The sequence below is a fragment of the Entelurus aequoreus genome, linkage group LG10, assembly GCF_033978785.1.
Source record: "Entelurus aequoreus isolate RoL-2023_Sb linkage group LG10, RoL_Eaeq_v1.1, whole genome shotgun sequence".
Lineage (NCBI taxonomy): Eukaryota > Metazoa > Chordata > Actinopteri > Syngnathiformes > Syngnathidae > Entelurus > Entelurus aequoreus.
Genome location: NC_084740.1, coordinates 2685666 through 2700694, shown reverse-complemented (window position 1 = coordinate 2700694; position 15029 = coordinate 2685666). Strand labels below are relative to the sequence as shown.

At 40.2% G+C, this 15029-nt stretch overlaps 1 protein-coding gene across 2 annotated transcripts in view; it reads left to right on the top strand.

The window, feature by feature from the left end:
- Positions 1 to 2908: 2908 nt before the first annotated feature.
- The window catches only part of wdr81 (WD repeat domain 81), a 69050-nt gene continuing 56929 nt past the window's right edge, over positions 2909 to 15029 (top strand). For both annotated transcript variants that reach the window (XM_062059824.1, XM_062059823.1), the window contains exons 1-2: positions 2909 to 3152; positions 13690 to 14155. In XM_062059824.1, coding sequence (XP_061915808.1) covers positions 13794 to 14155 — 362 coding nt within the window. In that variant the 5' untranslated portion in view covers positions 2909 to 3152; positions 13690 to 13793. The remainder of the gene's footprint in view (positions 3153 to 13689; positions 14156 to 15029) is intronic.

The following is a 15029-nucleotide window of genomic DNA, read 5'->3' as shown; positions in this document are numbered from 1 at the left end:
AGTGGATCTAACATAATAGTGTGAGAGTCCAGTCCATAGTGGATCTAACATGATAGTGAGAGTCCAGTCCATAGTGGATCTAACATAATAGTGAGAGAGTCCAGTCCATAGTGGATCTAACATAATAGTGAGAGTCCAGTCCATAGTGGATCTAACATAATAGTGAGAGTCCAGTCCAGAGTGGATCTAACATAATAGTGTGAGAGTCCAGTCCATAGTGGATCTAACATAATAGTGAGAGTCCAGTCCAGAGTGGATCTAACATAATAGTGAGAGTCCAGTCCATAGTGGATCTAACATAATAGTGTGAGAGTCCAGTCCATAGTGGATCTAACATAATAATGAGAGTCCAGTCCATAGTGGATCTAACATAATAATGTGAGAGTCCAGTCCATAGTGGATCTAACATAATAGTGAGAGTCCAGTCCATAGTGGATCTAACATAATAGTGAGAGTCCAGTCCATAGTGGATCTAACATAATAGTGTGAGAGTCCAGTCCATAGTGGATCTAACATAATAGTGAGAGTCCAGTCCATAGTGGATCTAACATAATAGTGTGAGAGTCCAGTCCATAGTGGATCTAACATAATAGTGAGAGTCCAGTCCATAGTGGATCTAACATAGTGTGTGTGAGTCCAGTCCATAGTGGATCTAACATAACAGTGAGAATCCAGTCCATAGTGGATCTAACATAGTGTGTGAGAGTCCAGTCCATAGTGGATCTAACATAATAGTGAGAGTCCAGTCCATAGTGGATCTAACATAGTGTGTGAGAGTCCAGTCCATAGTGGATCTAACATAATAGTGTGAAAGTCCAGTCCATAGTGGATCTAACATAATAGTGTGAGAGTCCAGTCCATAGTGGATCTAGTTTATAGTGTGAGAGTCCAGTCCATAGTGGATCTAGTTTATAGTGTGAGAGTCCAGTCCATAGTGGATCTAGTTTATAGTGTGAGAGTCCAGTCCATAGTGGATCTAGTTTATAGTACATAGTCCTGGGGCTGGACTCTGATCATTCAGACAATTTACAGCCAACGCACATTTGAAGAAGACATAATTACAAGCCAAGCTGCTGCTAAAACATGAACTTTTACTCACAGCGGGTGTTGTTGACATCAAGGCAGAGTAATAATAATAATGTTATGTTCAGTGGCTGCATGGCGCCGACTAGTGGCGAGTAAAAGGAAAGGCAAGGGGAGTTGACATACCTTCTACACGCTCACCAATCTGGCTGCACGCTCAAATTTTAGATGACAGAAGTGTCGCTAAAGTCTCGTGTAAGTAGACGAGGGCTTCTTTCTGATTAGGGACACATGGACAATTTAAAACACACAAAAGGGAAAAAAGCGGTAGAAAATGGATGGATGAATGTACATACACTGGACACTTCATTAGGTACACAATCTAACTGTGTAATCTAACATTCTGACATTCAAAAAGTAGACTTTTGTTGATGTTGTACAACTGCACTGTATCACTCTGACAACTGTCCTCATCCGATACTGAGAGCAGATATCGGTCCAATATCAGCACAAAAAAAAATGTTGGGGATAAAATGGACTTGCATGTAAAATGTGTGATATCATGTCTGATACAAGCGGTCCTGCAGCATGTGTGTGATATCATGTGCGATACAAGCGGTCCTGCAGCGTGTTTACTTGTGTGTGATATCATGTGCGATACAAGCTGTCCTGCAGCGTGTTTACTTGTGTGTGATATCATGTGTGATACAAGCGGTCCTGCAGCTTGTTCACTTGTGTGTGATATCTTGTGCGATACAAGAAGTCTGGCAGTGTGATTACTTGTGTGTGATATCATGTGTGATACAAATCGTCCTGCAGCGTGTTTACTTGTATGTGACATCATGTGCGATACAAGCGGTCCTGCAGCGTGTTTACTTGTTGTTTACTTGTGTGTGACATCCTGTGCGATACAAGCGGTCCTGCGGTGTGTTTACTTGTGTGTGATATCATGTGCAATACAAGCTGTCCTGCAACCTGTTTACTTGTGTGTGATATCATGTGCAATACAAGCGGTCCTCAAGCATGTTTACTTGTGTGTGATATCATGTGCGATACAAGCGGTCCTGAAGCGTGTTTACTTGTGTGACATCATGTGCGATACAAGCGGTCCTGCAGCGTGTTTACTTGTGTGTGACATCATGTGCGATGCAAGCGATCCTGCAGCGTGTTTATTTGTGTGTGATATCATGTGTGATACAAGCGGTCCTGCAGCGTGTTTACTTGTGTGTGATATCATGTGTGATAGAAATCGTCCTGCAGCGTGTTTACTTGTGTGTGACATCATGTGCGATACAAGCGGTCCTGCAGCGACACGAAAGGAAGCCAAAAGTCAATCACCTTGTTCAATAAAGTTTAAAACAGGCAATAATGTCGCAGGTCTTCCTTCCATGCAAACATTGATGTTGATGATGCTTGTTGATGATTTGGTCCATTTGCAAAAAACCCTTATTATTTAGATCTATTATATTTCCAAAGTTGTCAAAAGTATCGATACTTGGTTACTAAGTCGATACCAACACGCAAAACATACATTGCTACCTACGTCTTTCAGTGTCACACCCTCTCTCCTGGGTGAGAGCATGTAAAGTGCTGTAAATCACCAAAGACATTGAAATGGAAGTGTGATGTTATGAGCTAGGGAATCCTAGAACTACACTACCCAGCATGCAACTTGTCGTGACGAGCATGCGCGGTAGCCCCGTGAAGTGTTGTTATAATATAACAGTTATATGTCGCCATGCCGAGTAAACGTTGAGAACTTCAGCCAACACGCCTCGTCTGCATTTATTACAATTAGACAGACAACACAGGAAGTGCCTTAAAATGTGCAGATTTTTTTATTTATTTCAAAAAAGCCCGTCTTCCGGGTCACGTGAGTCACATGACGAGTCGAGGCTGGTGTTGTGTCACGTGACGTGCTGCTTCTCAAACATGGCTCCAGACTCGTCGCAGTCAACACCGTCGCTCTCCTGCCTACTGACGCGGACATGTTCTCCACCCGCGTCCCCATTTTGGCAAAAGTAAACATTCCTTTAAACTCGCAACGCAAAGCCGCGCGACTCTCCCGCTGTTAGCATCAGGCTAGCTAGCTCCTCCTGCTAGCTGTCAAGTGCTGCAAGTTGGCCGAGGTGAGCTTGTTTTTTTCCATAATGAGACTTAATGCGTGCAATAGATCACCTATTTTAGAGAATGGAGTAGCGAGTGTGTTTTATTTGAGCTAAATGACGTAAAATAGACGTCCATGTGAAGTCCATCCATCTTCTTCCGCTTATCCGAGGTGGGGTCGCGGGGGCAGCAGCCTAAGCAGGGAAGCCCAGACTTCCCTCTCCCCCAGCCACTTCGTCCAGCTCCTCCCGGGGGATCCCGAGGTTTTTCCAGGCCAGATGGGAGACATAGTCTACCCAACGTGTCCATGTGAAGGGAATTATATTTATATAGCGCTTTTTCTCTAGTGACTCAAAGCGTCTTTACATAGTGAAACCCAATATCTAAGTTTCATTCAAACCAGTGTGCGTGGGTAAAGTGTCTTGCCCAAGGACACAACGGCAGTGACTACGATGGCGGAAGCAGGGGATCGAACCTGAAACCCTCAAGTTGCTGGCACGGCCACTTTATACCGCCCCATGTCCTTGTTATGTCCTTGTTAACCAAGTGTTATTGGGCTTCCCGCAAGCTCGGCTTGAGTTTATTTCTAACATGCATACAATTACAATCGGTATGTTATTAATTTATTATTATTATTATTATTATTTATTATTATTATTTATTGGTAAATATTAATATCGGTATATTTGTGTGATATATTCATGTATCACATGAATAAATCACACAAATATACCGATGTTGCAGCATTCGAGTGATACAATAAAGTAGTTCAATTTCATTGCAATATGTTTAATATCTAGGCAGCACGGTGGGACAGGGGTTAGTGCATGTGCCTCACAATACGAAGGTCCTAAAAAGTCCTGAGTTCAAACCCGGGCTGGGCGTCTTTCTGTGTGGAGTTTGCATGTTCTCCCTGTGACTGCGTGGGTTCTACTACGGCTTCCTCCCACCTCCAAAGACATGCACCTGGGCATAGGCCCCTCCCACCTCCAAAGACATGCACCTGGGGATAAGCACGTCCCACCTCCAAAGACATGCACCTGGGGATAGGCTCCTCCCACCTCCAAAGACATGCACCTGGGGATAGGCCCCTCCCACCTCCAAAGACATGCACCTGGGGATAGGCCCCTCTTTCCTACAAAGACATGCACCTGGGGATAGGCTCCTCCCACCTCCAAAGACATGCACCTGGGAATAGGCCCCTCTTTCCTACAAAGACATGCACCTGGGGATAGGCTCCTCCCACCTCCAAAGACATGCACCTGGGCATAGGCCCCTCCCACCTCCAAAGACATGCACCTGGGGATAAGCACGTCCCACCTCCAAAGACATGCACCTGGGGATAGGCTCCTCCCACCTCCAAAGACATGCACCTGGGCATAGGCCCCTCCCACCTCCAAAGACATGCACCTGGGGATAAGCACGTCCCACCTCCAAAGACATGCACCTGGGGATAGGCTCCTCCCACCTCCAAAGACATGCACCTGGGGATAGGCCCCTCCCACCTCCAAAGACATGCACCTGGGGATAGGCACGTCCCACCTCCAAAGACATGCACCTGGGGATAGGCCCCTCTTTCCTACAAAGACATGCACCTGGGGATAGGCTCCTCCCACCTCCAAAGACATGCACCTGGGAATAGGCCCCTCCCACCTCCAAAGACATGCATCTGGGGATAGGCCCCTCTTTCCTACAAAGACATGCACCTGGGGATAGGCTCCTCCCACCTCCAAAGACATGCACCTGGGAATAGGCCCCTCCCACCTCCAAAGACATGCACCTGGGGATAGGCCCCTCCCACCTCCAAAGACATGCACCTGGGGATAGGCCCCGCCCACCTCCAAAGACATGCACCTGGGGATAGGCCCCTCCCACCTCCAAAGACATGCACCTGGGGATAGGTTGATTGGCAACACTAAATGGTCCCTAGTGTGTGTGAATGTTGTCTATCTGTGATGAGGTGGCGACTTGTCCAGGGTGTACCCCGCCTTCCGCCCGAATGCACCTGAGATAGCCTCCAGTACGCCCCGCGACTCCAAAAAGGGACAAGCGGTAGGAAATGGATGGATGTTTAATATCTGTATTCGCTCTTTGTTAATGTTTTTATGTAAGGCTGCAGCTAACGATTATTTTTCTATCGATTAATCTATAGATTATTTTTTTCGATTAATCGGTTAATCTATAGATTATTTTTTTCGATTAATCTATAGATTATTTTTCCTTTTACCGATTATTTTTTTTATTCAAAATGAAGATGAAAAAATAAATGTAGGCCAGTTTTTTCAAAAGGCATGGCTTTTATTTACAAAAAAAAAGAAGTATGGCCACTCAGTCAACATTGTCAACAACATGACTAAATATTCTGTAACAATGTAAACATTTAAAACTTTTAACATTTAACAAAATTAAAAGTAGCTTATTTGCTTTTTAATGTGCAAATATAAAAGTCAACATCCAGTGCAAATCTTAATATTCTGCAATAGTATAAGCATTTCAAAAGTAAAAGTATTGCTTATTTTGCTTTAAAATGTGCAAAAATAAAGATAAACATCCAATACAAAAAAGTGCAAAACGAAATATTCTGTAACAACAGTGTAAACATTTCAACAAAAGTGAAAGTATTGCTTATTTGCTAAAATGTGCAAAAATAAAGATAAACATCCAATACAAAAAAGTGCCAATCTAAATATTCTGGAGCACTGTAAACATTAAGTATTGCTTTTAAAATGTGCAAAATAAACATCCAGTCCAACACAGTACACAATAACCAATTCTACTCATTCCAGTGAGTGACTAACAGTTGTAATGAAGAAAGGTTAGCATGTCTACTTGCTTTGCTTCTTTTCTTGTTTACAATATTCCCAGCAGCTGAAAATAGGCGCTCAGAAGGGGTCGATGTGGCTGGAACGAGAGGTAATTAGCCTTCACCTCAAGCCAGGACTGCGAGTGAGCTGAGCTGCAGTTTATATTTCTAGAAGGTCAACGGGCTCATAGTGATGTTACTAGTAGTTGACTGGGAGGTGTTTATTATCATTTGGGGAGAGTCCGCTGCCTGATGCTCACCTGCTAAACACCTATCTGCTCCACGCTGAAGCGCTGACTACATGCGCTCTGAATACACACTGCTGATTGGCTGATAATGCTTCGTGTGTACCAATCAGATGGTTGTGTGGGTGGGACAATGCTGCGTGCTGAGACAGACGCAGAGGAGCGAAGCAGCTTGTTAAGACTTTAGCAGCTAAAGTTAGCTTTAGCTTAGAAACTCGTTCGGTAAACCCCCGGGCCGAACCGAAAGCCCCGTACCGAAACGGTTCAATACAAAACACGTACCGTTACACCCCTAGCAGATACAAATGACACAGTCATGTTTTTGTGTAATGATGACAACGTATGCTCGCGCGGACGATTGACTAGTTGATGGTTTTCTTTTCAAATGTTCGTTCATAGCCGTTGTGCTGCTATGATAGGCCATTTCCGCTCGACACAGTGTGCATACAACAACATTATTAGGCCGTTTATTGAAATACTCCCACACTTTTGACCACTTTTGGCATGCTTTTCCCCCCTCGCTCGCACCGCTCGCATCGTCTGCTTTGATCGTCTGCTTTGCGGTCCGCCATGACGGTAGTGTGACGTAAATATGCGACGCGTCGACGCACAAAAACGGCGTCGACGTATTTACGTAACCGATGACGTCGACTACGTCGACGCGTCGTTTCAGCCTTATTTTTATGTTTGTACTTCATACAGTACGTTATTGAATTGAATTTGAATGTATTAATGAAGTGAATTATATTTACATAGCACTTTTCTCTAGTGACTCAAAGCACTTTTACATAGTGAAAGCCAATATCTAAGTTACATGTAAACCAGTGTGGGTGGCACTGGGAGCAGGTGGGTAACGTGTCTTGCCTAAGGACACAACTAGGACTAGGATGGCGGAAGCGGGGATCAAACCTGGAACCCTCAAGTTGCCGAGCTATGCTGCCCCATTACTGTAAAACCCCTTGAGATGCAGCAAGGGGGACCAAAGATATTTAAAATGAGCACAATACAGTACAACACAGGACAAGTTACACAACAAATACAAACAATCATTAAAGACCTCTCAGCTCACGCAACAATATTTACAATACATTAATATATAATGCAGTAAAATAAATATATTATTTTTAAATTAAATTTCAACCAAGGACATGCTACATACGGTGGCATTCAGTTTGAAGATAAACAAAAAGAGACATTATGAAGGGACCACTGGTTGATAAAGACCTCAATCAATCAATTCCTTTATTGTCATTGTCATAATAACACTTAAGTCATACATGTCAACGAGATTTAGTTTGAGCTTTGTCTAGTGGCATAGAAACTGCATTGAAGTGCAGGTTGACAATAGTTTACAGTTTAGCATTGTCCAGAGCAGGGGTCACCAACGCGGTGCCCGCGGGCACCAGGTCACCCGTAAGGACCAGATGAGTAGCCCGCTGGCCTGTTCTAAAAATAGCTCAAATAGCAGCACTTACCAGTGAGCTGCCTCTATTTTTTAAATTGTATTTATTTACTAGCAATCTGGTCTCGCTTTGCCCGACATTTTTAATTCTAAGAGAGACAAAACTCAAATAGGATTTGAAAATCCAAGAAAATATTTTAAAGACTTGGTCTTCACTTGTTTAAATAAATTCATACATTTTTTTACTTTGCTTCTTATAACTTTCAGAAAGACAATTTTAGAGAAAAAATACAACCTTAAAAATGATTTTAGGATTTTTAAACACATATAACTATTTACCTTTTAAATTCCTTCCTCTTCTTTCCTGACAATTTAAATCAATGTTCAAGTAAATGTATTTTTTTTATTGTAAAGAATAATAAATACATTTTAATTTAATTCTTCATTTTAGCTTCTGTTTTTTCGACAAAGAATACTTGTGAAATATTTCTTTAAACTTATTATGATTAAAATTCAAAAAAAATATTCTGGCAAATCTAGAAAATCTGTAGAATCAAATTCAAATCTTATTTCAAAGTCTTTAGATTTTCTTTTAAAAATTTTGTTCTGGAAATTCTAGAAGAAATAATGATTTGTCTTTGTTAGAAATATAGCTTGGTCCAATTTGTTATATATTCTAACAAAGTGTAGATTGGATTTTAACCTATTTAAAACATGTCATCCAAATTCTAAAATTAATCTTAATCAGGAAAAATTACTAATGATGTTCCATAAATTCTTTTTTTAAGTTTTTCTCTTCTTTTTTTCGGTTGAATTTTGAATTTTAAAGAGTCGAAATTGAAGATAAACTATGTTTCAAAATGTAATTGTCATTGTTTTCGTGTTTTCTCCTCTTTTAAACCGTTCAATTAAGTGTAAATATCAATTATTAATAATAACATAGAGTTAAAGCTAAATTGAGCAAATTGGCTATTTCTGGCAATTTATTGAAGTGTGTATCAAACTGGTAGCCCTTCGCATTAATCACTACCCAAGAAGTAGCTCTTGGTTTCATAAAGGTTGGTGACCCCTGCTGTGAGACATTCTGGTGGTCCTGGCACAAATTGAGAGACAGGCAGATGATTCCAGTCAAAGGGGGCTCTAAAAGAAAAGCTCTTTACGCACAGTAGGGACAGTAAATGTAAGATATTGGGAGTGTTTTAGAGCAGTGTTTTTCAACCTTTTTGGAGCCGAGGCACATTTTTTTCATTGAAAAAATGCGGAGGCACACCACCAGCAGAAATCATTAAGAAATGAAACTCAGTTGACAGTAAAAATTTGTTGTCGTAATTGTTGGATATGACTTTAAAGCAGGGGTCACCAACCTTTTTGAAACCAAGAGCTACTTCTTGGGTACTGATTAATGCGAAGGGCTACCAGTTTGATACACACTTCAATAAATTGCCAAAAATAGCCAATTTGCTCAATTTACCTTTAACTCTGTTATTATTAATAATTAATGATATTTACACTTAATTGAACTGTTTAAAAGAGGAGAAAACATGAAAAAAAGGACAATTAAATTTTGAAACATAGTTTATTTTCAATTTCGACTCTTTAAAATTCAAAATTCAACCGAAAAAAAGAAGAGAAAAACTAGCTAATTCGAATCTTTTTATGGAACATCATTAGTAATTTTTCCTGATTAAGATTAATTTTAGAATTTGGATGACATGTTTTAAATAGGTTAAAATCCAATCTACACTTTGTTAGAATATATAACAAATTGGACCAAGCTATATTTCTAACAAAGACAAATCATTATTTCTTCTAGATGTTCCAGAATTTTTTTTTTTAAAGAAATTCAAAAGACTTTGAAATAAGATTTAAATTTGATTCTGCAGATTTTCTAGATTTGCCAGAATAATTTTTTAAAAATTTTAATCATAATAAGTTTGAAGAAATATTTCACAAATATTCTTCGTCAAAAAAACAGAAGCTAAAATGAAGAATTAAATTAAAATGTATTTATTATTCTTCACAATAAAAAAAATTAATGTACTTGAACATTGATTTAAATTGTCAGTAAAGAAGAGGAAGGAATTTAAAAGGTAAAAAGGTATATGTGTTTAAAAATCCTAAAATCATTTTTAAGGTTGTATTTTTTCTCTAAAATTGTCTTTCTGAAAGTTATAAGAAGCAAAGTAAAAAAATTAATGAATGTATTTAAACAAGTGAAGACCAAGTCTTTAAAATATTTTCTTGGATTTTCAAATTCTATTTGAATTTTGTCTCTCTTAGAATTAAAAATGTCGAGCAAAGCGAGACCAGATTGCTAGTAAATAAATAAAATTTAAAAAATAGTGGCAGCTCACTGGTAAGTGCTGCTATTTGAGCTATTTTTAGAACAGGCCAGCGGGCTACTCATCTGGTCCTTACGGGCTACCTGGTGCCCGCGGGCACCGCGTTGGTGACCCCTGCTTTAAAGCATAACCAAGCATGCATCACTATAGCTCTTGTCTCAAAGTAGGTGTACTGTCACCACCTGTCACATCCCACCCTGACTTATTTGGAGGTTTTTGCTGTTTTCCTTTGTGTAGTGTTTTACTTCTTGTCTTGCACTCTTATTTTGTTGGCTTTTTCTTTATTGGGGGTATTTTCCTGTAGCAGTTTCATGTCTTCCTTTGAGCGATATTTCCCGCATCTACTTTGTTTTAGCAGTCAAGAATATTTCAGTTTTTATCCTTCCTTGTAGGGACCTTGTTGATTGTCGTGTCATGTTCATATTCAGTGTTAAACATTTTTATATGGCTCTCACGGAAATACTTTTTAAAAAAATATTTGGCTTTCATGGCTCTCTCAGCCAAAAAGGTTCCCGACCCCTGGTCTAAGAAAATAGCACCTGTACATTTATGTTGTTCAAAAGAGGACAATACATCATTTGTAAATGTAACTAAGGCTGTAGTTGTTGAAAAGCCAGAACGAAAGGCAGATTGATAGGGAGATAATACATTAACTTCATTAAGGTAATTGTATAGTTGTTGAAAAGTAATCTTTTCAATTACCGTATTTTTCGGAGTATAAGTCGCTCCGGAGTATAAGTCGCACCGGCCAAAAATGCATAATAAAGAAGGAAAAAAAAACATATATATAAGTCGCACTGGAGTATAAGTCACATTTTTTGGGGAAATTTATTTGATAAAATCCAACACCAAGAATAGACATTTGAAAGGCAATTTAAAATTAAAGCTGCAAGCAGCGTTGGTCGGGCCCGCATATTTGGCAGGTGCTAGTTGCTGAAGGATGTCAATCTATGAAATGTAGGTCTAAGTGAGACCTACATAGAGGTTTTTGTTTCATGTCTCTAAGACGTTCTTACCGGAAGTTACAAGCAGTTTTGTCTGTGTTTTCCTCTGAGGAGCAGTTTTGTCTCTGAGCGCAATTTTGAGTTTTGGGGTTCGGTTTTTTTATTAGATCGCAATTTCCACCAGTCCTGTTGTGTGTGAAAAGTTTGGTGAGTTTTGAAGTATTTTAAGGGGGTCAAATTACAGCTCAAAGAGGCAAAAATTAGTGTTTTTAGTCATTTTTTGTCTTGAAGGGGAAATTGCCAACTTCCTGTTGGTTTTTGCCCGAGGATGTGTAATTATGAAATGTAGGTCTACGTGAGACCTACATAGAGGTTTTTGTTTCATGTCTCTACGACCTTCCTAGTGGGAGTTACAGGCAGTTTGTTTTTGTTTTTTCCCTAGGGGGCGCTAGAGCGCAATTTAGATTTTTGGGGTTTGGTTTTTTTACTTAAGTGTTGTGTACACGTTTTTTGATGTGTGTGTAAAATTTGGTGAGTTTTGAAGCATGTTAAGGGGGGCAAAGTAGTGCGCAAAGCTGCGGAATAATAATAAAGAATAAAGAATAATAAGTTAAAGTACCAATGATTGTCACACACACACTAGGTGTGGTGAAATTTGTCCTCTTATTATAATAATAATAATAAAACCTTACAAATTCAATAGGTCCTTTCGTCCCATTGCAAAAGGACTCCCTTTGGGATTCCTTTGACAATGGGCCGTGCGGGCCCTAATAAATAAAGAATAGTAAACAACAGGCTGAATAAGTGTACGTTATATGAGGCATAAATAACCAACTGAGAACGTGCCTGGTATGTTAACGTAACATATTATGGTAAGAGTCATTCAAATAACTATAACATATAGAACATGCTATACGTTTACCAAACAATCTGTCACTCCTAAATCCCATGAAATCTTACACAAACCCCGTTTCCATATGAGTTGGGAAATGGTGTTAGATGTAAATATAAACGGAATACAATGATTTGCAAATCCTTTTCAGCCCATATTCAATTGAATGCACTACAAAGACAACATATTTCATGTTCAAACTGATAAACTTTTTTTTTTTTAGTAAATAATCATTAACTTTAGAATTTGATGGCAGCAACACGTGACAAAGAAGTTGGGAAAGGTGGCAATAAATACTGATAAAGTTGAGGAATGCTCATCAAAGACTTATTTGGAACATCCCACAGGTGTGCAGGCTAATTGGGAACAGGTGGGTGCCATGATTGGGTATAAAAGTAGATTCCATGAAATGCTCAGTCATTCACAAACAAGGATGGGGCGAGGGTCACCACTTTGTCAACAAATGCCTGAGCAAATTGTTGAACAGTTTAAGAACAACCTTTCTCAAGCAGCTATTGCGAGGAATTGAGGGATTTCACCATCTACGCTCCGTAATATCATCAAAGGGTTCAGAGAATGTGGAGAAATCACTGCACGTAAGCAGCTAAGCCCGTGACCTTCCATCCCTCAGGCTGTACTGCATCAACAAGCCACATCAGTGTGTAAAGGATATCACCACATGGGCTCAGGAACACTTCAGAAACCCACTGTCAGTAACTACAGTTGGTCGCTACATCTTTAAGTGCAGGTTAAAACTCTCCTATGCAAGGCTAAAACCGTTTATCAACAACACCCAGAAACGCCCTCGGCTTTGCTGGGCCTGAGCTCATCTAAGATGGACTGATACAAAGTGGAAAAGTGTTCTGTGGTCTGACGAGTCCACATTTCAAATTGTTTTTGGAAACTGTGGACGTCGTGTCCTCCGGACCAAAGAGGAAAAGAACCATCCGGATTGTTCTAGGCGCAAAGTGTAAAAGGCAGCATGTGTGATGGTATGGGGGTGTATTAGTGCCCAAGACATGGGTAACTTACACATCTGTGAAGGCACCATTAATGCTGAAAGGTACATACAGTTTTTGGAGCAACATATGTTGCCATCCAAGCAATGTTACCATGGACGCCCCTGCTTATTTCAGCAAGACAATGCCAAGCCACGTGTTACAGCAACGTGGCTTCATAGTAAAAGAGTGCGGGTACTAGACTGGCCTGCCTGTAGTCCAGACATTGAAAATGTGTGGCACCTGCAATAGCAGAAGGGAGACCCCCGGACTGTTGAACAACTTAAGCTGTACATCAAGCAAGAATGGGAAAGAATTCCACTTCAAAAATGTGTCTCCTCACTTCCCAAACCTTTACTGAGTGTTGTTAAAAGGAAAGGCCATGTAACACAGTGGTGAACATGCCCTTTCCCAACTACTTTGGCACGTGTTGCAGCCATGACATTCTAAGTTAATTATTATTTGCAAAAAGAAATAAAGTTTATGAGTTTGAACATGAAATATGTTGTCTTTGTAGCATATTCAACTGAATATGGCTTGAAAAGGATTTGCAAATCATTGTATTCCGTTTATATTTACATCTAACACAATTTCCCAACTTATATTGTACGTCTAGTCTCTTACGTGAATGAGCTAAATAATATTATTTGATATTTTACTGTAATGTGTTAATGAAATAAGTCGCTCCTGAGTAAAAGTCGCATCCCTGGCCAAACTATGAATAAAACTGCAACTTATAGTCCGAAAAATACGGTAGGTTGATAGTGCTACAAATGATAGGAATGATTTAACAGACGTTATTGACTGAACTCTTGCTGGTGTAGTTCTGTTTATGGTGCTCTAATCATGTGAGCTCAGTCTCTAGTATGTCATGTGCTTAGATGACTCTTTTATTGCCAAAGCATCCTGTCATGTGTTTTTATTATCCTTTCAGGACATGTGTGAGAAGCAAATACATCTCCCCGTGTGGTCAAGGACACCTTCTTCGGTCTATGTGTGAAAGTCGATGAGCAAGTTGTATTCCTGCAGAGGCTCACAATGGATTGGCTCGTTGGTGAAGTGGAAAAAGACTTCGGGATCGACAGAAGGCAGCTGGGCTCCGGGCCTCGACCCCATGAACTTGTTGCTCTGGTGCCCGCCCGCTGGCTGGCAGCCCTGAGGGAGAGAAAGCTCATGCGTCTCGCCTGTGTGGACAGCATCAGCGAGGCGGAAATGGTCACATATCTTCAGTGTTCACAGGCTAAGCCGCCCACTGGCTGGACACGAGTGTGCATACAGGGTTTGAGGAAAAGCAGGCTGGACTACAGCCTGGTCAGAGACCCGTGTCTTCAACCAAGTGACACCACGACAAAGGACTCCTACGTGAGCACCATGCAGCACATGTCACAGCACAATGTCAGGTATTAAACACTCTCAAATGTCACTTTAGCTATCATGCATAAATATATATAGCTTCCTGTGGCAGTTTTAATCACAATCAGAATAGTTTTATTGCCATTGTTTGAGAACGGGTTCACAAACTAGGAATTTTTCTTGGTGCAAACGTGCGACATAAAACACATATAACATATATTTGGTAATAAAATGAGCTGTAACTGAGCTATCAGATAGACTTAGAAGGAATTCAAGGAGCTGCTGTTAGGAGTTATTGTATGGCGTCACATTAGTACCAAAAATCCAAGCGCGTAAAAACTGTTATCGCGCGCTGATTCTCCACTTCGTGCGCGCGCGCGACACCCTTTTGCGCGCGCGTGGTGCCTTTGTGCGCGCGCGCGGCGCCTTCTTGCGTGCGCGCGGCGCCTTTCTGCGCGCGCGCTGTCTCGGTCTGCGCGCTGTCATGTTTCATTTTGGTACTTTGGGGGCGGGCATGCTTAGACCACCCCTTCTTTCTGATTGGCTCTGAGCAATCAGAAGTATAGCAGGGCGGGTCATCGTCAATATGTCAATTAAAATACACATCAGGTAAAAGTCCAAAAATAATATGAAATAAGATAAGATATAATCAAACGTAAAAATAAACTACAATATGAAAAACTATAAAATAAAATAAAATACAATAAAAACTGAAATATAAATATAATAATACCATATAAAAATAGGCTACGATATGATAAAACATAAAAATAACTAATACTAATAGAATAATCCTGCACATTGGGCCTAATATTTGTGTAGTAAAGTGGTTTTTGAATTCGAGCAATGTAATCTGAAAGATGTTTAAAATATCAACAATTAATGTTAGTATTTTTGGAACAATATACTTCTCATAACATG